The 26,073-nt window shown below is 44.5% G+C and overlaps 3 protein-coding genes across 3 annotated transcripts; 2 read left to right on the top strand and 1 right to left on the bottom strand.

Moving 5' to 3' along the window:
- The first annotated feature begins 720 nt into the window (after nucleotides 1-720).
- LOC118365630 (SPRY domain-containing SOCS box protein 3-like) lies at nucleotides 721-13,436 on the top strand. Its single transcript, XM_052488403.1, has 8 exons — nucleotides 721-807; nucleotides 5,207-5,333; nucleotides 6,519-6,708; nucleotides 7,063-7,250; nucleotides 10,306-10,408; nucleotides 10,519-10,644; nucleotides 11,957-12,587; nucleotides 12,687-13,436. The coding sequence occupies exons 2-8, from the start codon at nucleotides 5,214-5,216 to the stop codon at nucleotides 13,042-13,044; spliced, it is 1,716 nt and encodes a 571-aa protein (XP_052344363.1). The 5' UTR covers nucleotides 721-807; nucleotides 5,207-5,213; the 3' UTR covers nucleotides 13,045-13,436.
- An 890-nt stretch (nucleotides 13,437-14,326) lies between these two features.
- On the bottom strand, nucleotides 14,327-17,973 carry LOC118365623 (probable crossover junction endonuclease EME2). Its single transcript, XM_035747990.2, has 8 exons — nucleotides 17,226-17,973; nucleotides 16,825-16,946; nucleotides 16,635-16,727; nucleotides 16,425-16,549; nucleotides 16,253-16,325; nucleotides 15,934-16,049; nucleotides 15,341-15,530; nucleotides 14,327-14,930 (listed from the first exon to the last, which is right to left on the bottom strand). Exons 1-8 carry the CDS (start codon nucleotides 17,698-17,700, stop codon nucleotides 14,775-14,777), a joined length of 1,350 nt encoding a protein of 449 aa, XP_035603883.1. The 5' UTR covers nucleotides 17,701-17,973; the 3' UTR covers nucleotides 14,327-14,774.
- Nucleotides 17,974-19,460: 1,487 nt separating this feature from the next.
- Nucleotides 19,461-25,728, top strand: mfsd1l (major facilitator superfamily domain containing 1-like). Its single transcript, XM_035747955.2, is given in 14 exon segments — nucleotides 19,461-19,776; nucleotides 20,292-20,392; nucleotides 20,615-20,724; nucleotides 20,807-20,862; nucleotides 21,054-21,197; nucleotides 21,422-21,580; nucleotides 21,935-22,050; nucleotides 22,266-22,366; nucleotides 22,667-22,778; nucleotides 23,108-23,245; nucleotides 23,951-24,090; nucleotides 24,214-24,325; nucleotides 24,667-24,712; nucleotides 24,715-25,728. Coding segments are annotated over 14 exon segments (1,446 nt in total). The 5' UTR covers nucleotides 19,461-19,754; the 3' UTR covers nucleotides 24,804-25,728.
- The last annotated feature ends 345 nt before the right edge of the window (nucleotides 25,729-26,073 follow it).

Genomic DNA, 26,073 nt, shown 5'->3' with positions numbered 1-26,073 from the left:
ACGGAAAACAATAGGCGACCACCTGCGCTAATTAGCCATCTAGCATGCTCCGAACCCCTTTGTGTAAGCGTAACACAGGAAATGTTTCAGGTTTTTGCCGTTGGTTGCACAGGGTGTATGAGCATAACAGCATCAAGTAGTTTCCATGCTAAGGAAGCTTTGAAGCCACACACTACAAGGGAAGTCATGCAGCCTTGGCCTCTATTGAATTTCGCAATTATGATTTCTGTACCTACCCTAGAACCCTTTCCCCCACTCACGTGTGAATTTTAATGACTTGCATTTTCTCTAAAACAAATGTTTAAATGTCGCTTATGCCTTGGCCCTTGATGTTCAGGAATGCCACCTTTCTCATTTTGGCTATAAAGGTACTTAATTTCCCTTGCATATTTCCTGATGTTCATAAACTTTAACAAATATATTTTTGTAATAGTATCAAATTTGGACAATATTATCAAATTAATATTTACTGTCTGTTCCAAATTCTCATGCTTTATGTAACCAGGGCAATGAGAACATGCATCAATAAGTAAAGCCTGTTAATACTGACACAAATGACACCTACATAAAGCCACAATACAATTTCTACCAGAATTGTATATCTACCCTATTTAGATAGGGAAATTAGCATAGACTCCTCCCCTTTAGCACACTTATCCAATCAGTGTTAGGTGTGGGCGTGTAAGGGAATTGTTGATGTCTGGCATGCAGGGAACTAGGTCATAGAGCAAGTTGCACCTGTCACACTCAGAAGTCTGGTATAGAAGTCCTAACATGCAAGATAGCTCATAAGAAGACAACTATAAGGTAGGAACCTTTTCCTAGTTTAATGAAAGTAGGGGGGCAGGTAGCCAAGCGGTTGGACAAGGCACTTAACAATAATTGCTCTGGATAAGTCCATCTGCTAAATGACTGAAATTTAAATGGCTATTGTGTTATATATTTGACAGTCCTTAGATATCAGTTATGTGTAGCCAGCCTATGGCTTTTATGTGAATCAAAAATGTCAACTTTAACAGTGTACAATGACAAATTGCACTTTTGGTTCAACTAACTGTATTACTATGTAATGAATAGATAGGACATCATTAGGGACTTATGGATTGGGAAAACCAATATTTACTTAGATTCAGGGGGAAACTACTTACATATAAATGTTTACTAAATAACCCATTGCATCTTGGACATAAAGAAGTAAGCTAAGAGCAATTCAAACTTGGCTCTGAATAAAAATGTATTAAGAAAATAAACAAACTATGTGTTTGGTGCTCATGCATAAAAAATAAATGGGTTGAGCTTGTATCCAGATAATATTACATTAGATTTTGATTGACGTGGAGCTATGGATGCAGCCTGTGTTACTCAGATGACGGTGATAGAGTATATAGGCTAAGCACTGTTAAAGTGAGGCGCATCAGACTCTCTTATCTAAACCATTGGCAATTATCTGGTGCACCTGTTTGGACAGCAGTCTACCCAGCTGCTACCTGTTTTCTGTGGAAACATTAGGCCTAAGCAAGGCGTGCCATCAGCTGCAGATTCCATGTCAGCTCAACTCCGCTGAGCATACATTATTTGACCCCCAAATCAAATCCTTAGCATAGGGACATAAGTGGGCCTCCATCCCCATCCCATTCCCCCAACCCCACCCAGGGGCTTAATCATTTATGATCACATCACTCGATGCAGTCAGTGGGTCAAAAAAACATTATCACTGATCTCGTGAACCGGCTCACAGACTGCAGACTCGCTGCCAAAGTGGCACACTAGAAGGCAGGTCAGATTGAAAGGTCAAACTTACATGTGGAAACAGTCCATATGGAGCAACAGTACTTCAACCTCAGACAAGGGATAATATAGGTTAGCAACTCCAGAGTTCAGTTTGTGTGTTGTTCTGTGGAGCCTATATGTTTCAAGCAGGCTAGGGGTCAGTTCTATTTAAATTCAGGAAGCTAACTGAAATTCCATTTCAAATCGGTTAAATTCTTATTTGACATTCTAAACTTCCCATAGTTAAATCAACGTTGACTTCACTGTAAAAATGCACAAATCAGCTGTTTTGACCACTTCCCCAACAAGTTAAACAAAAACTTAGAGCACATGAAATCTTTACCTATTTTTTTCTACTATTCAAATCTGGAATCGGATTAGAGAAATATAATGCCAATCCAGAGGTTACTTCAACCAACAAACACTGTTTTATTCCCTCAGACATCATTACACATCATGCACATGCGATAGAACAGCAGAGTATGTACTACAATGTTTTTGTTTTATTATGTTGCTGGATGCTCATCTCCCTTTTCTATGTATTTTTGTTACCCCCCTTTTCTCCCCAATTTTGTGATTACTATCTTGTCTCATCGCTGCAACTCCCCAATGGGCTCGGGAGAGGCGAAGGTCGAGTCATGCGTCCTCCGAAACATGACCTGCCAAACCACGTTTCTTAACACCAACTCGCTTAATCCGGAAGCCAGCCGTACCAATGTGTCGGGGGAAACACCGTTCAACTGATGACCATCGTCAGCCTGCAGGCGCCCGGCCCACCACAAGGAGTCGCTAGAGTGCGATGAGACAACAGTCACTTTTTCCACCACTACTGCAGCAGTGCTGTAAAGTACTTAAGTAAAGTAAAGTACTATTTATAGTTCGGACTACTTTTACTTCACTACATTCCCAAAGAAAATAATGTACTTTTTACTCCATACAATTTCCCTGACACCCTAAATAATGAATTGCATTTTGAAGGACAGGAAAATGGTCCAATTCATGCACTTATCAAGAGAACATCCCTGGTCATCTCTACTGCCTCGGATCTGGCGGACTCACTAAACGCACGTGATTCATTGGTAAATTATGTCGGAGTGCTGTAATGTGGCCCTGGCTATCCGTAAAAAAACTTTTGAAATATAAGTATATTTAAAACCAAATAATTTTAGACTTGCTCAAGTAGTATTTTACTGGGTGATTTTCACCGTGAGTAATTTTCTATCAGGGTAGGTTTATACGACTAAAGTGGTATAGTGAAATAAGTGGTGTGTATATATAGGGTACTTTTTCCACCTCTGTACTGCAGTCACTAATTCTGCTGTTACTTTCCCACCACACGAGCCTCCAAACAACTTCTACAAAAAATACTTTTGGACAGCTGAAGCAAGTCACACAATTTTTCTTGAAAAATTACCCTTTCTAGTTTCAGTTTAATTCCTGAATTGAAATGGTATTGACCCCAGACCTTTATTTCAGTGCTGTCTCAAGGACTGGTTTTGGGCTCCCGAGTGGCGCAGCGGTCTAAGGCACTGCATCTTAGTGCAAGAGGAATCACTATAGTACTTGGTTCGAATCCAGGCTGTATCACATCTGGCCGTGATTGGTTTGGGGTCAATACCTCCAAACGAGCTTCAATGCCATACAACACTCCTTCCGTGGCCTCCAACTGCTCTTAAACGCTAGTAAAACCAAATGCATGCTTTTCAATCCGTTCGCTGCCTGCACCCGCACGCCTGACCAGCATCACCACCCTGGATGGCTCCGACCTTGAATATGTGGACATCTATAAGTACCTAGGTGTCTGGCTAGACTGTAAACTCTCCTTCCAGACTCATATCAAACATCTCCAATCGAAAATCGAATCAAGAGTCGGCTTTCTATTCCGCAACAAAGCCTCCTTCACTCACGCCGCCAAGCTTACCCTAGTAAAACTGACTATCCTACTGATCCTCGACGATGTCATCTACAAAATTGCTTCCAACACTCTACTCAGCAAACTGGATGCAGTTTATCACAGTGCCATCCGTTTTGTCACTAAAGCACCTTATACCACCCACCACTGCGACTTGTATGCTCTAGTCGGCTGGCCCTCGCTACATATTCGTCGCCAGACCCACTGGCTCCAGGTCATCTACAAGTCCATGCTAGGTAAAGCTCCGCCTTATCTCAGTTCACTGGTCACAATGGCAACACCCACCCGTAACACACGCTCCAGCAGGTATACCTTACTGATCATCTCTAAAGCCAACACCTCATTTGTCCGCCTTTCGTTCCAGTTCTCTGCTGCCTGTGACTGGAACGAATTGCAAAAATCGCTGAAGTTGGAGACTTTTATCTCCCTCACCAACTTCAAACATCTGCTATCTGAGCAGCTAACCGATCGCTGCCGCTGTACATAGTCTATCGGTAAATAGCCCACCCATTTTTACCTACCTCATCCCCATACTGTTTTTATTTATTTTATTTTATGCTCTTTTGCACACCAACATCTCTACCTGTACATGACCATCTGATCATTTATCACTCCAGTGTTAATCTGCAAAATTGTAATTATTCGCCTACCTCCTCATGCCTTTTGCACACAATGTATATAGACTCTCCTTTTTTCTACTGTATTATTGACTTGTTAATTGTTTACTCCATGTGTAACTCTGTGTTGTCTGTTCACAATGCTATGCTTTATCTTGGCCAGGTCGCAGTTGCAAATGAGAACTTGTTCTCAACTAGCCTACCTGGTTAAATGAAGGTAAAATAAAAAAATTGGGAGTCCCATAGGGCGGCGCACAATTGGTCCAGCGTCGTCTAGGTTTGGCCGGAGTAGGCCGTCATTGTAAATAAGAATTTGTGCTTAACTGACTTGCCTAGTTAAATAAAGGTTAAATAAAAATTGTTGGCATCTTGTATTGCCCATAGAGGGTAAGGGGGTAGGGGTGAAAGAGGATACAATCGACCTAGTTTGTGAGAGAGTTGAAATGAGCACTTGCTCAGTATTTGAAAAACAATCTTGTGTCATTTCTTATGCCAAAATGACATCCCTATCTGGATCATGTAAACCAAATAAACCAATAAAATCACTGTTGTGTCCAAATGTAATATATTTTTTTAGATGTTACATCAATGCCAATGATATTTCAACTTCCCCACTACATGTGACTGAGTATTTTAACTGATCATATCGTTCCCACCAGCAGGGCATATAAATGATTCAAGTTCAAATAGCTTTGTCAAGTTGAACGTGTGTGGTGTGATCTTCGAAACATATTTAGCCTAGTTTCAAGTAGGGCAATGGGATGCACATGTCTGCCAACATAAGTTCACCATGTTGAAATTGTGGGATATAGGTTATACAATTATATTACTAAGGTTTTATGACAATCCTTTGTATTATGTATGTGATATTTCATTTATTTGTGATTTTTCCTTCCTGTCTCTTTAGAGCGGCCATGCTACGGAGAAGCAGGAACAGCCGAGCTCCGCACTACGTGTGGAGTGACATCCGACGAGACATTGACGCCGTGGTACTGGTGAATGACAGAGAAGAGTGGGGCAACGAACACACACAGGTGAGAACCGGGAGAAGGGGGACGGATGGAAGTGGGGGAGAGAGAGAGAGAGTAGGTTATCTTTACCATTGTAAATACAACCTATATTTATGTTTATTTATTTTCCCTTTGGTACTTTAACTATTTGCACATCATTACAACACTGTACATAGACATAATATGACATTTGAAATGTCTTTATTCTTCTGGACATTTTGTAAGTGTAATGTTTACTGCTCATTTTTTATTGTTTATTTCACTTTTGTTTATTATCTATTTCACTTGCTTTGGCAATGTAAACATATGTTTCCCATGCCAATAAAGCCCTTATATTGAATTGAGAGGAAGTGGGGGAATGAGAGGGAGTGGGGTAGTGAGAAAGATTGAGTGGGGGAGTGATAGAGATGGGGGGAGAGAGAGAGAGAGACAGAGGGAGGAGTGGGGGATGGAGAAAGGAGGAGTGCAGTGGTGAGATGTAAAAGGAGGGAGGAGTGGCGCGAGGACTACAGGTGGTTCGAAATAATAAATAGAAAGGGTGGAGTGATAAAAGGTAAGAGTGTGGAAGTGTGTGTTTGGGGCAGACCCAGAGAGGAGTTTGGGTAGAGAGGGGGTGATAAGAGTTGAAAGAGCAATGGGAGAATGCTGAGACAGAGAGAACACGAGGCCGCGGCATGATCGAAAATATGACCTGGCTTGAGCCGGTAGTTTTCCATGGTGGATTCAACTGTCTCAAAATGGCTGTCTACTGAATGGGGACTCCTAAGGCATGGATGGTCTGTATTTTTGGCATAGGTCTATTTTTAAATGTTGGCATACACTGCTTGTGCTCCAATGGGAATGCAAGGGCCTCTCTTTAGGGAAAGGGTCCACCTATAGAAGCTTTAAAGAACCTGAACAAGCTCGGTGCTTTAGTTGAGGCAACCGACTGAGGAGAGGTTGCACTGCACAGTATTTCCAGATGTTTCTCAAACAGGACCTACTAAGCTAGTTTTTGGGTTTGTCTTCATTTAAGCCAAGCTCGTCGGTTTTTGTTTTGTATTTTTTCTTTTTCTTTCTTTCTGAAAGCGCTCCGATTGTGAATTCCTCAGATTAGTCTTCTCAAGTGTGGTTCAGTCTACCTGTTCTCTCAGTTAAAACTAGGGACATTCTCAAATGGTCAAGGCGAATGAGTTGGACATCTCTGTCTATCCCATGTGCGTCAATCAGATCAGCGACTTGGACTCAGAAGTGGATTACCTGGCCGTCACCCCGGAGGTGACAGACGTTGTGCCCGACACGGTGCCTGTGACAGGGGAGTCCTACTGTCACTGTGACGCCCAGGAGGAAACAAGCCCTGGGGCTCTGCTGCAGGGCTTCCAGCCCCTCAATGACTGCCTGTGTGGAGAGGAGGACCAGGGTGTGTAGTGGGAAGGATCGGAACAGGGTTGGGGAACTATGGATCTGTGTATGTCTTTCAACTTAGTCTGGTCTGTGTTTATTGTATAGGTGAATGAATAATTGTCTCCTCTTTGTATTGTCAAGCAATGTCCGTTTCTGTGTTTTGACTCCGACTCGATGTGGGTTGACAATACTGTGTGCGCAGTATGTGCGTGCATGCACTTGTATGTCCACGTTTTGAATGGATGTGGAGCTATTATGTATATGAGCATGCACCGTATAGCTTAAACAGTGTACCTGGGAAATGTATCAGGTGTTATCAATGGATGGGTCATGAATTAGTGTGGATAACCATCATATTGTCTCTCTGCAGGTTTCGACTGGGTGTGGGACGAGGGCGTCAAGTCCAATGCAGCGCTCCTGAGCTGTGACGACCGCAAGGTGAGCTTCCACTCTGAGTACAGCTGTGGCACAGCCGCCATCCGCGGCACCAAGGAGCTGACAGATGGACAGCACTTCTGGGAGATCAAGATGACGTCACCCGTCTATGGCACAGACATGGTACGTACGCAAAAAAAAAAACATCCAGGTCAGGAATTACCCTAAGTGGGTTAACCATAACCCTTACATGTTTACAGATACTGTAGGCCCATAGTATAGCTACAGTGTAGACAGGGGTCGATTTGTTAAAAGTTAACAAGTGTCGTGGAAATTCAACAAAAGTCTGTAGGACTGTTGAACCGGTAGAGACTTGTTAACTAAACGTAAGGCTACACGTTATTGTACTCCCACTGGCGTCTTCATTGATATCCCAAATGATTCTAAACCGAAAATTCAACCACTCCCCGAGACTGAGTCAGAAACTGGCTCTATTTCCCAGTCCATCCCGTCTCCGGTGAGACTTTATTATGGACAAAGTACTCCATCTACAGTGGACTGATAGACAGTGCCAGCCCAGTTATAATACACGTTGATGCCAGAAAGTTTCTCTCTTCCCTTCTGAATTGGCCGATGTGTTTCAGAAATTTGCCGCATTACATGCTAGTCTTAAAATAAGAGGCATTTAATAAGTGTGGAGCAGAAAGTGAATATCCGACAGAAATTGGTAATACATACATAGAGTAACATTGTTAGTGTAGACTAGAATGAAAACAATGCCTTCCAATATGGAGAAAGTTACCATGTTTGTATTTGAACCTTACAATAGGGGTAAAAGCAGAACATTGTTTGAGAGTGATCCGCGTGTATTAGCAGTAGTGAATGAGGGCTGTCAGCAGGGCATTCCCATGATACTGTTACTTGCCCTCACTGCTGTACCCAGGGAGGAGGAAGCTAGGGGGATCCTGGGGCATTTGTTTTGTAAAAGCAGTTAGTTGGTCAATTCTGAGCATCCCTGGGAGGCTTAGGCCTATGACCCGGGTGGAATTAAACTAAAATCGCAAGTTATCGGCGGATGCGATGGATTGGGACGCAGCCAATTAAAAACCCCCAGATATCTCCAGTTTAAATTGACGTATTTTGATGGGGATTTTTTTTATTGGGCCAACTAGATTTCTGCAGGGGCACGGACATCGACTCTAGGGGGTTAAAACAGTTGCAGAGTTTAATGGCGGTGATAGGAGCAAACTGAGGATGGATCAGCATTGTAGATATTCCACAATACTAATCTAATTGACAGAGTAAAAAGAAGGAAGCCTGTACAGAACTTTGTCTTGAATACAAAGTGTTATGTTTGGGGCAAATCCAACACAACACATCACTGAGTACCACTCTTCATATTTTCACGCTTGGTGGTGGCTGCATCATGTTATGGTTCTGCTTGTCATCGGCAAGGACTAGGGAGTAGTTTTTTTAATGAAAAGAAATGGAAAAGAGCTAAGCACAGGCAAAATCCTAGAGGAAAACCTGGTTCAGTCTGCTTTCCAATAGACACTGGGAGGCCAAATATACACTGGAGTTGCTTACCAAGATGACATTGAATGTTCCCAAATGGCCAAGTTACAGTTTTTTTTACGGCTTTAAGATCAATGGCAAGATTTGAAAATGGCTGTCTAGCAATGATCAACAACCAACTGGTCAGAGCTTGAACATTATTCCTTAAAAAAAATGTGTAAATATTGTACAATCCACGTGTGCAAATCTCTTACTTACCCAAGAAATATTCACAGCTGTAATCACTACCAAAGGTGATTCTTGTTAGAATTTTTCTTCCACTTTGACAAAGCAGACTATTTTCTGTAGATTGTTGACAGAAAATTACAATGAAATCTCTGATTCAGAGCGGTTGGGTTGAATGCAGTCATTTGTGCAACTGACTAGGTATCCCCTTTCCCTATTTTAATCCCACTTTGTAATTTTGTTTCCTGAAATTCATGACATCTTTAAGGTAGGCTGTTTCATGATACATAATTAAATAGGGGGGACATAAAGTTGACTATTTTCACAAATGTTATTCCCCTAATAAATATGTTATAATATTGTAATTTATTTGAACTATCAAGTATCAATTTAGTTAAACATCTTATTTTTCGGAAAGTGATTAGCTCTATTGATAGCGAGAGTCACAGACATGACTTCCCAAGCAGTGTTCTTCTTTTTTCTTTACTCCTCGACATTAGAAAAATGTAGCTCAGCCTCTGAATATTACAGAGACGACCCAAAGATATCCCCATGTGCATCAGAAGCATATCTTCCTTGTGAAAGCTTGATTATATCCTAAAGCGTCATTATAGATCTCCTAATCAGGATACATTTTTCCCCTTTAAAATCTTAAGCTAACAAGGGGTATGGCATTTCTTTCACAAGGTGTGTAATTCGAGCAAGGCAAGGCCAGCCAGGCAGACAAACAAGGCAAGGCCAGCCAGGCAGACAAACAAGGCAAGGCCAGCCAGGCAGACAAACAAGGCAAGGCCAGCCAGGCAGACAAACAAGGCAAGGCCAACCAGGCGGACAAACAAGCCAAGGCCAACCAGGCGGACAAACAAGGCAAGGCCAACCAGGCAGACAAACAAGGCCAGCCAACCAGGCAGACAAACAAGGCCAGCCAACCAGGCAGACAAACAAGGCCAGCCAACCAGGCAGACAAACAAGGCCAGCCAACCAGGCAGACAAACAAGGCCAGCCAACCAGGCAGACAAACAAGGCCAGCCAACCAGGCAGACAAACAAGGCCAGCCAACCAGGCAGACAAACAAGGCCAGCCAACCAGGCAGACAAACAAGGCCAGCCAACCAGGCAGACAAACAAGGCCAGCCAACCAGGCAGACAAACAAGGCCAGGCAGACAAACAAGGCCAGCCAACCAGGCAGACAAACAAGGCCAGCCAACCAGGCAGACAAACAAGGCCAGCCAACCAGGCAGACAAACAAGGCAAGGCCAACCAGGCAGACAAACAAGGCAAGGCCAGCCAGGCGGACAAACAAGGCAAGGCCAACCAGGCAGACAAACAAGGCCAGCCAACCAGGCAGACAAACAAGGCCAGCCAACCAGGCAGACAAACAAGGCCAGCCAACCAGGCAGACAAACAAGGCCAGCTAACCAGGCAGACAAACAAGGCCAGCCAAGCAGCCAGCATTTAACATTGTTACCTACTATTGTATGTTTTGTCTTCTATGTAGATGGTGGGCATCGGGACCGCTGAGGTCAACCTGGACAAGTTCCAACACAGTTTTTGCAGTATGCTGGGGATGGACGAGGACAGCTGGGGACTTTCCTACACAGGTGAGGAAGTGACACATAAATGTTATGAATAGGCATGCCTTATGGATATGACGTTTCATACATAGTAATTCACTAATTTGCCTCCGGTTTTTATTCATTTCCTATTCAAGGTATGCTTCAGCACAAAGGGGACAAGGTGAATTTCTCGTCCCGTTTTGGCCAAGGCTCCATCATAGGGCTGCACCTTGACACGTGGCATGGAACCCTTACCTTCTATAAGAACCGCCGCTGTATAGGTGAGGGACACCTTGATTCAAACTATACTGAACAGAAATATAAACACCAAATGTAAAGGGTTCACCCCATGTTTCAGGATTTTAAAATAAAAGATCCCTGAAATTTTCCATACGCACAAATTTGTTTACATCCCAGTTAGTGAGCATTTCTCATTTGCCAAGATAATCCATCCACTAGACAGGTGTGGCATATCAAGAAGCTGACTAATCAGCATGATCATTACACAGGTGCATCTTGTGCTGTGGAGAATAAAAGGCCACTCTGAAATGTGCAGTTTTGTCACACGACACATTGCCACAGATGTCTCAAGTTGCGGGAGCGTGCAATTGGACTGCTGATTGCAGGAATTTCCACCAGAGCTGTTCCCAGAGAATTGAATGTTCATTTCTCTCCTTGTTTTAGAGAAATTGGTAGTACGTCCAACCGGCCTCACAACAGCAGACCACATGTAAACACATGCCAGCTCAGGACCTCCACATCCGGCTTCTTCACCTGCGGGATGGTCTGAGACCAGCCACCCAGACAGCTGATGAAACTGTGGGTTTGCACAACCTAAGAATTTCTACACAAACTGTCAGAAACCGTCTCAGGGAAGCTCATCTGGGTGCTTGTCGTCCTCACCAGGTTCTTGACCTGACCTTGACCTGTGGCGTGTGGGCGAGCGGATTTCTGCCGTCAAAGATGTGAACAGAGTGCCCCATGGTGGCAGTGGGGTTATGGTATTGTCGTGCCATTCTTCCACCACCATCACCTCAAGTTTCAGGATCTGTACACAATTCCTGGAAGCTGAAAATGGCCTGCATTCTCACCAGACATGTCACCCGTTGAACATGTTTGGGATGCTCTGGATCTTCGTGTACAATAGCGTGTTCCAGTTCCCGCAAACATCCAGCAACTTCGCACGGCCATTGAAGAGGAGTGGGACAACATTCCACCGGCCACAATCAACAGCCTGATCAACTCTATGCAAAGGAGATGTGTCGCGCTGCATGAGGCAAATGGTGGTCACACCAGATACTGACTGGTTTTCTGATTCACGCACCTACCTTATATATATATATATATATATATATATATAAAAACCAACAGATGCATATCTGTATCCCCAATCATGTGAAATCCATAGATTAAGTCCTAATCAATGTATTTCAATTGACTGATTTCCTTTAATGAACAGTATATTTTTGTTCACTTTAGATTGTTCAGATGGCTGACGTATCCTACCTCAACTGTAAGGGTAACATTTGCTCTAGATTTACATGTGACCATGTGCCTAATGTCTCGGTCTCTTCCCTTCTTCCTGTTCCTCAGGTGTGGCCGCCACCAGGCTGCAGAATAAGAAGTTCTACCCTGTGGTGTGCTCCACTGCAGCCAAGAGCAGTATGAAGGTGATCCGGTCCTGCTACACGCCCACCTCCCTGCAGTACCTCTCTTGCTCTTGCTTGCGCCAGCAGCGGCCCGACTGCCCTGACATCCTGAACGTGCTGCCCCTGCCCCCGGGCCTGCGCCACCTCCTCCACAACCAGCTTGGCTGGGTGTTCACCCTCAGTAACGGCACCCCCGAGCAGTCTGAGGACTTGATGGAGGACTTGAATGAAGACTTCTTTGATGACTTTGCAGTGGAGTTGCCTGATGACTTGCCTGAGGAGTCTAGTCCATGCCCGAGCCCCTGTCTCAGCCAGGTGCCCACCCTAAGTGCCTGCTCCTTCCCTAGCCCTGTACCCAATCATGCCAATGCCCCTGCCTCCTCTCGTCCAGTTCCCAGCCCTGCCTCTCCCTGTGCCCCTGCCTCCTCTCGTCCAGTTCCCAGCCCTGCATCTCCCTGTGCCCCTGCCTCTCCCTGTGCCCCTGCCTCCTCTCGTCCAGTTCCCAGCCCTGCATCTCCCTGTGCCCCTGCCTCTCCCTGTGCCCCTGCCTCCTCTCGTCCAGTTCCCAGCCCTGCCTCTCCCTGTGCCCCTGCCTCTCCCTGTGCCCCTGCCTCCTCTCGTCCAGTTCCCAGCCCTGCATCTCCCTGTGCCCCTGCCTCTCCCTGTGCCCCTGCCTCCTCTCGTCCAGTTCCCAGCCCTGCCTCTCCCTGTGCCCCTGCCTCCTCTCGTCCAGTTCCCAGCCCTGCCTCTCCCTGTGCCCCTGCCTCCTCTCGTCCAGTTCCCAGCCCTGCCTCTCCCTGTGCCCCTGCCTCCTCTCGTCCAGTTCCCAGCCCTGCCTCTCCCTGTGCCCCTGCCTCCTCTCGTCCAGTTCCCAGCCCTGCCTCTCCCTGTGCCCCTGCCTCCTCTCGTCCAGTTCCCAGCCCTGCCTCTCCCTGTGCCCCTGCCTCCTCTCGTCCAGTTCCCAGCCCTGCCTCTCCCTGTGCCCCTGCCTGCCCACCCTTCCAGGGAGCAACTCAGACAGTGAGGACATGACTTTTCTTTTCAAATATCCACTCAGAAATGTTAGATAAAGTTGGCACTTTATCTCTTCTGAACCTTTCTATAAATGCCATTACCATCTACTTGTGGAAAAGTCCACAAGAGTGGAAGAGTTTTATCTTAGCTCAGATTTCTAAGCACTTTAAGACTTTCTGAGTGGAATGCTCGCTCACCCTCGAGACTGTCCTTCCAAACTCTCCCCAGTTTGCCTGGCTGAAGGGAAGGGGAAGACAGCCACCCCGGATATCCACTACCCCGTTCAAGTCAGATGACTTAGTTCTAAATCCAATGTTATCTACTGTATGTACACTCCCTATACTGAATGATTGGATCCCTTGATAAAGATGAGCAAAAAAGACACTATAAAATATAATACAAATACTGTGCTATATTGTATGCTACACTTATTTTTTACTAATACTTTTGCTCAGAGAAAGATTATATTTAACAAGTAATAAAAAAACTCTAATAGATAGCGGTCAAAATGATTGGATCCTGTTTTCCATGCTGAATCTTTCCAAGATCCTTGATATCCTTCGTCTGCGCTTATGCACTGCTCTCTTCAACTCAAACCACAGGTTTTCAATGAGGTTCAATTCCGGAGACTGAGACGGCCATTGAAAAATGCGTGCTTGGGCTTATTGTCTTGCCGGAAGATCCACTTGCAGCCAAGTTTCAGCCTCCTGACAGAGGGAACCAGTTTTTTTGGAGGGGCTAAAATGTCCTGGTACTTGATAAAGTTCATGATGCTGTTGACCTTAACAAGGACTCCAGGACCAGTGGATGCAAAATAGCTCCATAACAAAGATCCACCACCATATTTTACAGTAAGGGATGAGGTATTTTCTGCATATGCATTGTTCTTTTGAAAGTCAAACCCACCGCGGTTGTGCGTGGCCAAAGACCTCTTTTTGTGTCAGGTGACCATTATAGCACTGGTTCCAATCCAAGTGCCAATGCCATTTAGCTGAATCCAGGAGGTGCTATGGTCAGATGACATGAAAATAGGTATTTGGCCCACACATACACACCAATGGTGGGTTTGGCCTTCGAAAGAACAATGCCGACATACAATTAACATTATCTAAGTGTTTTATACTGCGCATTGGTGGCCATGTTCTCTAATAGCGTTTTTCTGATATTTTGCAGTTTATCTAACTCATGCTTTATAGTAGCTTATGGTCACCAAGTAAGATGTTTTTCTTTTCTTGCCAATTTGTATAACATTTCATGCTGAACGCAAATGAATAGTAAAAAAATAAATGTAAAACAAACATTGTGTTAAACATTTAATCGTAATTTACTATTTTTTCATATACAAATCTATTGCCATTCTCTATTAAATATACAAAGTGCTACAGTACTATACGTCACTCATTTTGATGATCACCCCATGTGCAACCAAGGCCATAACTTTAACTTATGTAAACGTAAAAGTTCTGCATGTATTCAAGTGGTTAGAAAAGTTGTACACCCAAACCCAAACTGACCCCAGGCCTGAGGCACTTAGAATGATCAATTCGCTCAGGTCTATCTAAGGTTAAAGATGGAGTTCCACAGGGTTTGGTCCTTAGGCCATTATTGTTCTGATATGCTCCACCCAGCCCATCAAAGCGCAAGAGATATTACTAATACTGCTGATGCCTAGACCTACACAACATGCCAAAGGGACAATTAGGAATTCATTAGGTATCAATTAGTTACAGTGACGCCAGAATGGTCAACTAGTCCAGGACCAGCTGGGGGTTTTGAGCTGTGAGGGAACGGTAGACTCTGGCTGAGATTTCAGGTCCGATGCGTCTCTCCTTCCCTCCAGTCTTCACTAGTAGGCCTGCCAGCAGCCCCCTCTTCTCTTCCTCAGACTCGAAGCTACTGTAGGCCTGAAGGTGAAACATTAAACAAGTAAACTATCCACATTCAAGACAGACCTGTGTCAAATATAGATTGACATACTTTTATACTGTATGCATTTAATTTATGCAGTTTGTTGATATCATGTCAGTGATGTGGCCATGTCATATGCCAAACAAATTTCAACCTGATCCCAAAGAAAACCCATAACTTCTGGTCATCTACTGTACCAACCTCCTATAGTTGTTTTGCCCTTATATGCAATGAAAGTCAACCCATTATATAAGAGCCATATAAATTATTGGTAATGCTAAACATATAGCCTGCAGGTATAGGCCATTGTGGTACATTTATAATGAATTGTAGGACTTACATTGGTCATAAATGCTTATGTTATGTCAATGATCCTGACTAAACAGACACGTAGATCGATTCCTACCTGCAGTAGTATCTGCGGTGAGGGGTAGGCTGTGGTCAAAGTGGAGGCCACTGCAGGGCTGACCCTATTGAGCTGTGTGATCTGCCTGCTCCACACCTCGCCCAGCCCAGCTCCATCCCGCTCCACACGCACCCCACTGGCCCATGAGCCATCCACACAGAACGGCAACTCGCACCGCTCCGTCAGCTGTCTGCAGTGGCGTGGAAAGGCGTGACCACAGTTTAAAGATTGTGCTCTACAGCAATGGACTGCTCACCAAGCCTCGTCAACCCTGGACAGCTACGGGGTTTGCAGGATTAAGTTTCAGCCTAGCTCAAACACACATTAGAATCATGAAATCATGAAGTTGATCTGTATCTCAGGTTTGGTACTGCTGGGCAGGAGCAAAAGCCTGCATGCTTTGTAGTTTCCCCACTGTATCCAGCACAAAAGTTGGTTACCAGACTTAGTGTTTAATCACAGTAAAGAAAGTAAGCTAATGGTGCTCAAAGCCTGTCCTCATGGCATGGCAGTAAATGAATTCCAACTGATAAGATTCCTAAGTGGAATAATTCTTAATGATGTGGAATATGAAGAGTTCACTGGGTTCATACTTGTAGGGCCGTTTGGACAGGGCCTTGGTGACGGCACACACGTGGTCTGTGACATCCTGCCAGCCGTCCAGGAAGACCACAGTAATGTTCCGGTACAGTTGCAGGAATACCAATACCTGAGGACAGATGAAGACATGTTAGGTGAAAACCATCGAGCTTCATGACACGATGGGTAGGAACCGTTCGAGGAGCCAAGTACAAAAAGCATCTTGAAATGGTTCATTTATGCACGACACTGGAAACGGAAAAACCAGCCGCTACAAATGCATGTGTTGTGGAGAGAAGAGAGATCGTATAGTATATCAGAAAGAGACCGTACCTCCTCAATGTCCAGATCCTCCATTCCCAACTGAGATCTTTGGCTCAACTCGGGTACATCCCATGTCCCAGTCCTGGTGACAGACCAACATATACATCCAGTCTCTTCTCATACAGGGTGTCTCAAGGACCAAGGTTCAGAGACACATTCTTAAAACAGATCTGATACGAACCAGCTATTTGCGTTGGATCCCATCACTAAAACAGTAACCGCCATCTTGGCGTCTCGGTTGAGGCACTCGGACAAAAGCTTGAAGAAAGACTCCACTGCCGATTCCTCCCCGTTGCCATGCAGTGTCTGGGTGAACAGAAAATGTGAACGTTCGCTTTGCACACACTGGTGGAGACACCAGGGAATTTGTTGGGGTTTAAAGGGCACTCACCTGTTTGACTGACACCACCATGCCCATGAAGTCAGTCAGACCCAACACCAGCAGAACCTGCTCCTCCTCCAGTGGTCCACTGCTGTCTTTCTCCTGACAACACCAAGACATTATCTAGTCAACCTGAGGGGCCGAGACAACAAGCCCAGCGTTGTGGCGCTCGTATTGTCTGTGTGTGATGGTACGTTACCGACGGAAGATCTCTGGTCCAAGTGATGCTGTGAGGGAGCTGCTGTGTCTCAATGCTGCTCCTCCACTCAACTGCAGACAGAGTTCCCAGCAACACCTCCGATCCATCATCCTGCAATAGAGCTGGGGAGTGGAAACACACATTCAAAAATGTCCACCATCCTTTAGTTGTGTCAGTGGTCCTCTGATGTCACATCTTACTTACAGTGTGCCTTTGACACGGAGGAGGCTGGTGGGAGGAGCTATAGGAGGACAGGCTCATTGCAATGGCTGAAATTCTATAAATGGATCGGTATCAAACACATGGAAACCACGTTTATAGAGCCGCCCACCAGCCTCCTCTGCTTCAACGCCATCTGAACCCCTTCCACCTTCCACCTACATTCACAAAGGACCAATTACCTGGATCAATACAGACAGTCAGGCACTTCAAACAGTTCTCAGGTCTGAGGCTCTTTTGAAGCTCTGCAGCTTCTTTTCTCCTTTGTTGATCTTCTCGCCTCTCCTCTTTCTCTTCGGCCCTCACCCTCTTGAGTTTCTCTCTGGCCTCCTTCCTCTCCTCAACGCTCTGTCTGTCTGCCTCGATCTCCTCTTTGGTTCGGCGTTTTCTTCCCGGACTTGCGGTACCGGACCTAGCGGGTCGTGGAGCCACCAATGTGTCACTTGGTTCGGTTTTGGCTGTTGACTTGCAATCTGTGTTGTGGTCTTTGTTGTCCTGTTCGAGACTGTCAGTAGGACTATTGGCCGTCGCTGTTTCATTGTTATCGTCACCCTGATCGGTAAATGCAATGCATTTCATTGAAGGTTTAGTTTCAGCATCGGTTTCGCCCTCAGATTCAGATATCTCCCATGTTTTGGCTCTTTTCAATACGGACATATTTCTATCCAAGACAAAATAATGGAATGCCTTTTCATAACGGAATGCAATATTACACAAACCAAATCTAAGACAGTAGAAGAAACCTAGCAATAACGGAATACACCAGCCTTAGTTTGAACTTCACTGTTTTCAAACTGGTTATATTTATAATGCGAGTTGCAGCTTCTGGCAACAACGTATCACCATCGTTCTCCGTGCACAATTTCGTAGTCCGCCATAATATCCCAAATCATGGTGACCAACTGACTGTCAGTCAGGGAGGCTTGTGGGCGGAGCTACAGGAGGACGGGCTCATTGTAATGGCTAGAATGGAATAATGGAATGGTTGGACTCAAACATTTTGTTTTCCATATGTTTGATGTATTTGAAACCATTTATTTATTCCATCCTAACCATTACAATGAAGCCGTCCTCCTATAGCTCCTCCAACCAGCCTCCTCTGCTGTCAGTATTTAACATTCTATTTCTAATGGTTAATCCTACAGCTATACTGCACGTGCCGTGTGTGTAGCTGTGCGTGTGCAAGACACAAACCATCATTGGATTAGAATTCTTTAACTGGAACAGCAGATGGTGGACAGGCTGGCAGAAACACGTCAGCTGTCATGATCCTTGCCTTAGCTTGTACAGAAAAGTACACTTGAGGCATGTTGTTCATAGACCAACTGTCTCTCACAGGTATTTCCTGATTGGATTGTATGAATGATGGCTCAAAACCACATCTCTCTCTCACACACACACACTTTATAAATAGCATTATAAACTGGGTGGTTCGAGCCCTGAATGCTGATTGGCTGAAAGTCATGGTCTATCAGACCGTCTACCACAGGTATGAGGTATGACGAAACATTTATTTGTACTGCTCTAATTACTTTGGTAACCAGTTTCTAAAAGCAATAAGGCACTTCATGTGTTTGTGGTGTATCCTCCTGAAAAGTGTGTATTTTTATTTGATTTTTTACAGACATAAGTGTTTGGGTTGAAAGAACATGTTACCAAGATGTTTTATTATTGTTATTTACCTGTTATTGTAAGTCCAAAATTGCCCTCTGTAGTGGTCATTAGGAAGTAAATATGAAAAAAATGTACATTACAGTAGGTGAAAAACATAGTTGTGGCATCCGGGTGTCCACTACAGAGGACATTCCTTGATAAACTCTATTTTTGCCTATTTATTAATCTGAACAAAATATTACACAGTTCTGATAACTCACTTAACTATTCCTGAGCTATTCACTTTCTACAAACAATTTGAATATCAAACTTACAAAAATTATAATGAATATTTACACACACACATTTTAAAGAATGTGATATCATTGAAAAGCCCAGAATGTCCTCTCAGAAGGACAACAGGATTTAATACAGTGGCTTGTATGACCAAGAACTTTAATGGACCAAGAACTGATGTCCACTAGGCACTCTGCGTTGAGTCATGCAAAGAACAGCCCTTGGTCGTGGTATATTAGCCATATATCACACCTCCGCGGGCCTTATTGTTTAAATACAACATTATAATAACACAAAACTATATACCCTCTTGATTGGGCATTATTGCTTAAATACAACATTCGAATAACACAATTATAAAAAAAAAAAAACTTTGGAACTTGGGCCTGTTTCTAGAGCTCCGACTTCCCGACCTGAAATTCATCGACGTCATGATTTTACCTCGCATTTTCCCGAGTTCCCAGTTGTTTTGAACGCGGCATAAGATACAATCCCTTTATTTGACAGGAGCTGGGGAACCAATCCAAACGAGGAACGGTGTCAGTAAGGAAGTGACGACGGCGCACGAGGGCAGTGGAAGTTCTTGCCATTACACCTCGAGCCCTTGCGTGCGTTCAGCGACTTGTAAAGCATCCGTGTATTCGAAAAGTGTCTCATAATCTATCCACATACTTTAAAGTGTGCGCAATCTGCGTAGTTGCAACTTGAAATACGGCGATTTATTGAATAACCGTTCGGTTCTTCCGACCGACATAAACAGAAAACAAATGGGTATTTACGTTTAGGCTACTTTAGTATTGTGGACCTCGTTTTAGCCCACTATGGCTCAGCCGGCAGAGAAAGGTATGGGGCCCAGGGTATTCTGTTATTTTTTTTTATGTGGATAAAGAGATCATCAAATTCAGAGATCCATTGCCAAGAAACCCATCTTGAATTGTGCAAGATCACAAATTCTTCTCGTAATTGCTTAGTTGGCAAACTTGGCTCACTGCACAAACTCCACAAATGTCTTCTGTTTATATGTACTTATGGTTATTTATAACATGTAGTTAGTTATTGAATATTCATTATGTTGGTCAAATATATAAGTGCAGTGGTCGTGTTGTTGGTCCTGTATAGCTCACACGTTGTGCAAGCTCTTGTTTCCAGCCCAGCATTCACTCAAATGATTCAACAAATGAACTGCTCATCAAAACCCTCATTTAACTGACTGGAGTGTGATAGTGCCGGGCTGGGACAAAAAGCCTACACATCCTGTAGGTTTCCAGGACCAGGGTTGCTGACCACTGGCATTTAGCAGCAACGTTTTGTGACATGGCTGTTCGTCACGTGTCATGCATCACACTGTCTTCTCACAGCATACTACCGCTTTCTGGTACTGTTCTTCAACTGTCTGCTCACGTTTGGCTCCTACTTCTGCTTCGACATCCCTAGTGTCCTCCAGGACCAGTTCCAAGGGGTGAGTAGCCTATATGGATGGGCCTTTGCACAATGAGAGTAAAGTAGCCTCGTACCTCCCACTGAATGCACTCATTTCACCACAGAGCTTAACTAATAGTTCCACACATTGACCCTCATTAATGACACACTTTGATGGAATCGTGAATTACACCGTGTCATAACACACCAGGCAGAATCGGGTTGATAACAAAACACTGTTCACCCCCCCCAACGCACAAAGAATTTGACGTGTGCCAATACAACCGTGATCAATGGGACAGTGGACTGTGTGGAGGGGCTGGGGATGACCCCTCAGGAGTATAATCTGCTCTATGCCATCTATGCCTGGACGTAAGTGTAAACCACCCCTATATATATTCATGAAATGATTAACTATAGGCCCGATGTCTCACTCTTTTCTCTCTGCCAACAGTAATGCAGTGGTGGTTATAATGGCTGGGTTCCTTATTGACAAACTAGGCAACCGCTGTAAGTTGATATTGTCTACTCCACTGCACTAAACTGAGATTCAAAACTCTTGACATTTTTAATCATTGAACTCACATTGATTGATATGCTGGAACAACCCATGTTTCTATTCTCTGGTGTATGGCGCTGAATGTTCTGTTGGTTCTCCTAATGTTCTCTCTCTCTGTCTCTCTGTGTGTGTGTGTGTGTAGTTGGTGTGTTCCTCTTCTCCTTCCTGTGTGTGCTGGGGTCAGCCATCTTTGCTCTGGGTTCTCACTTCAAAGGAACCGCCTACCTGCTCCCTCTCATGCTCGCCGGCCGTTTGCTGTTTGGCTCTGGCAATGGATCCCTCACCAGTAAGGCCACCTTATTATCTGATTCACACGATAGGCTGTCCTGGTTTCCGCATCCACCATAGTTTCTGGAACCGTGCTGGAAAGAACAATGTGAAACGAAAATGCACGACCCAGGTCAAGCACAGTACGGAGTGAGGCAATATACTGCCACGGGCCGAGTTCCAATACTTTCAAAGTCATCCTTCCTGCATTTGAGAACTAAGCACCCTATCCCTCCCCCTCAGTTGTCCAGAACCGGATTACAGCGTTCTGGTTCCGGGGGAAGGAGCTGGCCCTGGCGTTTGGCCTGACCCTGGCCTTCTCCCGCCTGGGCTCCGTCCTCAACTTCTTCCTCACCCAGCGGTTCCAGGCCCAGTACGGCATGCAGTGGACCCTATGGGGAGGTAGGACATACAACGGCTGCACTTTATTTTACGGCACATAAAGGACCTGCTATTTATGTCGAAGTGACATGGCAAAACGGTAGTGGCACAATAATAACCTATGAGACCATTCAATAACCTAAGGATCCATTCAAACAGGCAACGCAAGGCACTTTTTGGTATGAAGTATTTGGAAATTGTGTTGAAATGGGTGCGAGAGAGTACCCATTGATACCACAATTTCTTAGTAAATACTAGTGGAAACAGTAGTACTACTGGAATATCAGGTAAATATACTGGTGGAAAAGTACAGTAAATGAAAAGTGCTCAAATATAACTGTATAAGTGCGGTCCCGTCCCGTCCCGTCCGTGCAGGTGCCTTCCTGTGTGTGCTGGGCTTCATGTCTGCCATCACGGTCAGTGCCCTGGACAAGGTGGGCATGAAGCAGCTGGGACTGGATGGGGCCATTCAGGAAGAGTCACGCAAAGTGGTGAGTTGAATGGGCTTGGGTGGCATTCACAAGACGCCAAACGGGAAGAAACCCGACTGAAACAGGGAGGGACTACCTGAACTTGTCCAATAAGAAATGCTAAAGATATCCTTCGGAGTTGCAAAACATTTAAAAGCATTTTCCATTGTAATACAATCCTGTTGACTTGCCTTTGTACCTATTGACAGGATAGATATGTCTATTTGTCTGTGTAGAGGTTTCAGGACGTGAAGCTGCTCTCTCTCAGATACTGGCTGTTGGTTCTCACCATCATGTTCTTCTACAACGGCATCTTTCCCTTCATAGCTGACGCCAGGTATTGATTTACATATGCACGCACAGTCGCACACACACACAGCCTACATTTTCACACTTTACCCTCGGAGACTAGGGTTGCAAAATTCCAGTAACTTTCCTAAAATTCCCCGGTTTTTCCAGAAATCCTGGTTGGACGATTCTGGATCTTCTTTCTTCCTGACTCCAGGAATCTTTCAACCGGGGACATGTGGACAACCTGAGATTTTTGGGGAAAGTTATCAGCATTTTGCAACCCTATAACTCGCACAGTTGAATATTTATTTAAACAGTATGTGAGTCCTCTTGTCTCCCTTTCCAGTAAGTTCATACAAGACAAGTACAGCGACTACAGCCAGAAAGAGGCAGCCTACATCGCTGGTGCCGTATATGACAGCTCCCTTGTCCTCTCTGCCACTGTTGGAATTCTCATCGTAAGCCACTGTTACTGCACCTTATGCTGCGTACAACAGCTGTGTTATGGCAACCTTACCTGAACCAGTGAGAACCTCATTCATAAATCCTGCTTTCTGGTATCTGAGGTAGTCACAACAACTGTCAAATTCTAAACTGTGACAAAGTGCTTTTCAGTAATTTGCTTAGACTCCAAACAGAGAGCAGAAGTTAGAAGCAGCACAGTGGCCAGGAAAAACAGGCCTTTGACCACCAGATCTGATGTACTGTATATATCGAACTCTCTCTCATTGGTGTGCCTGTGTCTCTATTGTTGCAATTGTTGACACTTGTGTGTTTTGTGTTGCAGGACAATGTGGGTTTGCGTGGGGTCTTTGCCGTGTCCTGTGCTGTCCTCACGCTGCCTGTCTTTGGCCTCCTGGCCTTCACTTTCGTCCCCCCTCTGGTATCCACCATCTGGCTGGGGGTCACCTACTCCTTCGCTGCTGTGAGTAGCCCTATCAAAGAGTTAAATTGAGTATTGTACTGTGCGGTGTGGCTGTTGGTTGAGGATAGCGCTTGCGACGGCAGGATTGTGGGTTCGATTCCCACAGGGGGACCGGCATGAAAATGTTTAAACTCACTACTGTAAGTCTCTCTCTGGATAAGAGTGTCTGCTAAATGACTAAAATGTAAATGTATACATTGTGTGAGCCCTATACTTTGACTATACTAAGCCTGCTCTCAAGTAGCTCTGTAATCCATTGCACATTCCACCTATTTTTGTACACTTCGGCTAGTATCCTTCTGATTTAGGATAAACACCCTGGGAAGATCTCAGTTGCATACTCCTTGCGTCCTCTCTCCTCGTCTGTCTCAAAACCCATTGGAGGAGAAGGTCAGAGGGGAGGGACCTCTGGCTTTCTCATTCAATGGGATTTGGGAAGGAGATGAGGAGAGGGGGCGGGAGGAGTATGCAATTGATCTTCCCCCTGTTGTGTTTGGTAGTGTATAAAACTGCTCTTTCGGGTGCACATTTGCTGTTAAGTTGCATATTGTATCCGGGTTGGAGAGGATTCACATACAGTAGGTCTATCGGCAGTCGGAAAGGGATCGTCTTGTACTTCGCTGTGCATTTTCATTGAAGCACACTACAAATACACTTGCAATGACACACGTGCTCTTTCTTAGATGTATGTGTGTTGTTTTTCAGGCAAGCATGTGGCCCTCTATTCCCCTGGTGGTCCCTCAGGCAACTCTGGGGACAGCTATGGGCCTTGCCACCTCAGTACAGATGGTAGGAATTGGCATATCCAACCTTGTCGTTGGCCAGATCTTGGGAACCAAGTCAAGGTAGAGCTCACTGCAGCACAATGATGATGTGGTGTTAACAAATTGACATATTTTTTTTGTTTCCCTCGGCGTAGTGTTATGGCATGTCTGTATGTAAACTGTGCGCGTCTCCTGTGCGGGTAGTGACGCTAAGATCCCACTGTGGCGCTGGCAGCAGATGATGATCTTCATGTTGGCCAACACCATCGCCTGCATCGTCACCTCTGTGGTGCTCAACATCGTGGACCACCGCCAGGTCAGACCAGGCTCACTTTCTTTCTGTCTCCCTCCTCCATTTCCTGTTTCACTGCCACGACACGTGTCTGCTCTATAATGAAACTCGCCCGTCTAAAATAATGTGTTCCGATGGTCCGAAGTAATTCTAGCACTTGAAATCAGCTCATTGAGCTGAAATGGTTTGCTTTCATGTCAAATGGCTTGTTTTATTAGATACCTAGAGCAACATCAACTGTTTGTGTGTCTGTGTCACCTCTGAGGAAATCCTTCAGTCAATGTAACAATGAAGTTGTATCATTTTCTACATTTGTTACATTGTGTTGTTACATCAGTAAATGTTCTATTGTCTTGTATCCTCAGGGTGGGATTCTGAATAAGACGACCAAGAGATCTGGCTCCTCGCCCCCAGCGGACCTTCAGACAGAGAACCTCTCGTGGAGGGAGAGGAGGGGCAGAATGACGAAGGGGCTGTTCGCTCTCCCTCCAACAGTTCCTAATCACCTCACTCTTCTCTTAGAAGAGTCTGCCTCAGATAGTTGAACTGAGAATATGTACACAATTGGATTGAATTGTTTTCTTTCTCTATCTATATCTCTTGAGCCTTTTGGGGGAGGGGGGGGGGATTTTTTGTACAGGATTTGTCAAGGGAAAACACTTCAGGACTCTGCCTATAATCTGAAAATGGAGGTGGTCAGATCCCCTCCCCTCATGGTTCACTAATCTTGTAGATTATACTACACTTATCAGACAGACACTAAATATTGCCTTTTTTAATCATGGTTTGTGTCAATGGAGCCTTTGCCCAAGTACAAGGCTCATGTTATTGAGTGCTACGGCAACAAACGGTGAACAGTATTGAAGTCAGCAAAATCATGTCTTCACACTAAAACAATCGGAAGCTAACTAAATGCATGTTTTTGGTTTTGGTCCTTATTTCAGTGATCCAAAAGTTCTCCTTCTTTTATAAGGTTAAACATGTAAGTTGGTTACTAATTGAACCACTATTAACAAAGGAGTCAACAGTAACCTGTTGCATAACTGTTTTATATCATTCTTTCAGTGATATTTCTGCACATGTTTCTGTGATGCCAATAATGACATCTTTCATTTCAGATAGCAACAACAATCGCTTCGGATTACATGAGCTCTCTTTTAAATGTATTTGTATTTTTACATGTGGTTGTGACGTTTGGTGTTAGCAGTGGTCCAAAATGCTGAAGTTGATGTAACATGCAGCAATTTGTTCTGGGAATTACTGCCTTTCCAATCAAACACACTATTGCTTTTACTACAGGTTTCTGTCAATAGTGACTATGCATGCAGCGGTTCAAGGTCCGCCAGTGTGAACCTTCTATAAGGGAATGGGACCGATTTGCTTTATACTGACAAGCTAGCACAAATAAAAAGGTGTTGCGACAGTAATGACTGGTGTTGTTGTCATAGCTGTATTTTCACCCATTTCGTGGGCTTTTTATACAACTGGCTGATGTTTCTTTTCAATCAGCTGTTGCATGGTGGTTTCCGTCATTTACTGTACACCAAATTAGCACATCCCGCATAATGATTAGTGGAAGAACAATAAAACCATTCTAGTAGGCCTTCAGCAGATTAACCGAGGGTTATATGATGTCATTAAAGATGTTGACACCAGGCATATTTAAATCATATACGCGACCGTTCAAAAGTTTGGGGTCACTTAAATGTCCTTTGTTTTTGAAAGAAAATAGTTTTTTTTGTCCATTTTAAAATAACATCAAATTGATCAGA

The sequence above is a fragment of the Oncorhynchus keta genome, chromosome 3 (genome assembly GCF_023373465.1).
Source record: "Oncorhynchus keta strain PuntledgeMale-10-30-2019 chromosome 3, Oket_V2, whole genome shotgun sequence".
Lineage (NCBI taxonomy): Eukaryota > Metazoa > Chordata > Actinopteri > Salmoniformes > Salmonidae > Oncorhynchus > Oncorhynchus keta.
Note: the sequence above shows the minus strand (reverse complement) of the source record. Positions and strands in the feature narration are given on the sequence as shown.

What these genes read in the sequence shown, in the direction of transcription:
- LOC118365630 (XM_052488403.1), top strand. Translation starts at nt 5,214, where the DNA reads ATGCTACGGAGAAGCAGGAACAGCCGAGCTCCGCACTACGTGTGGAGT. An exon ending in CCGTCTATGGCACAGACATG is followed by an intron (nt 7,251 to 10,305) that starts GTACGTACGCAA and finishes TCTTCTATGTAG; the next exon opens with ATGGTGGGCATCGGGACCGC. An exon ending in CTGGGGACTTTCCTACACAG is followed by an intron (nt 10,409 to 10,518) that starts GTGAGGAAGTGA and finishes TTCCTATTCAAG; the next exon opens with GTATGCTTCAGCACAAAGGG.
- LOC118365623 (XM_035747990.2), bottom strand. Translation starts at nt 17,700, where the DNA reads ATGTCCGTATTGAAAAGAGCCAAAACATGGGAGATATCTGAATCTGAG. An exon ending in GGATCCAACGCAAATAGCTG is followed by an intron (nt 16,326 to 16,424) that starts GTTCGTATCAGA and finishes GTCTGTCACCAG; the next exon opens with GACTGGGACATGGGATGTAC. An exon ending in CTGTCCAAACGGCCCTACAA is followed by an intron (nt 15,531 to 15,933) that starts GTATGAACCCAG and finishes ACGCCACTGCAG; the next exon opens with ACAGCTGACGGAGCGGTGCG.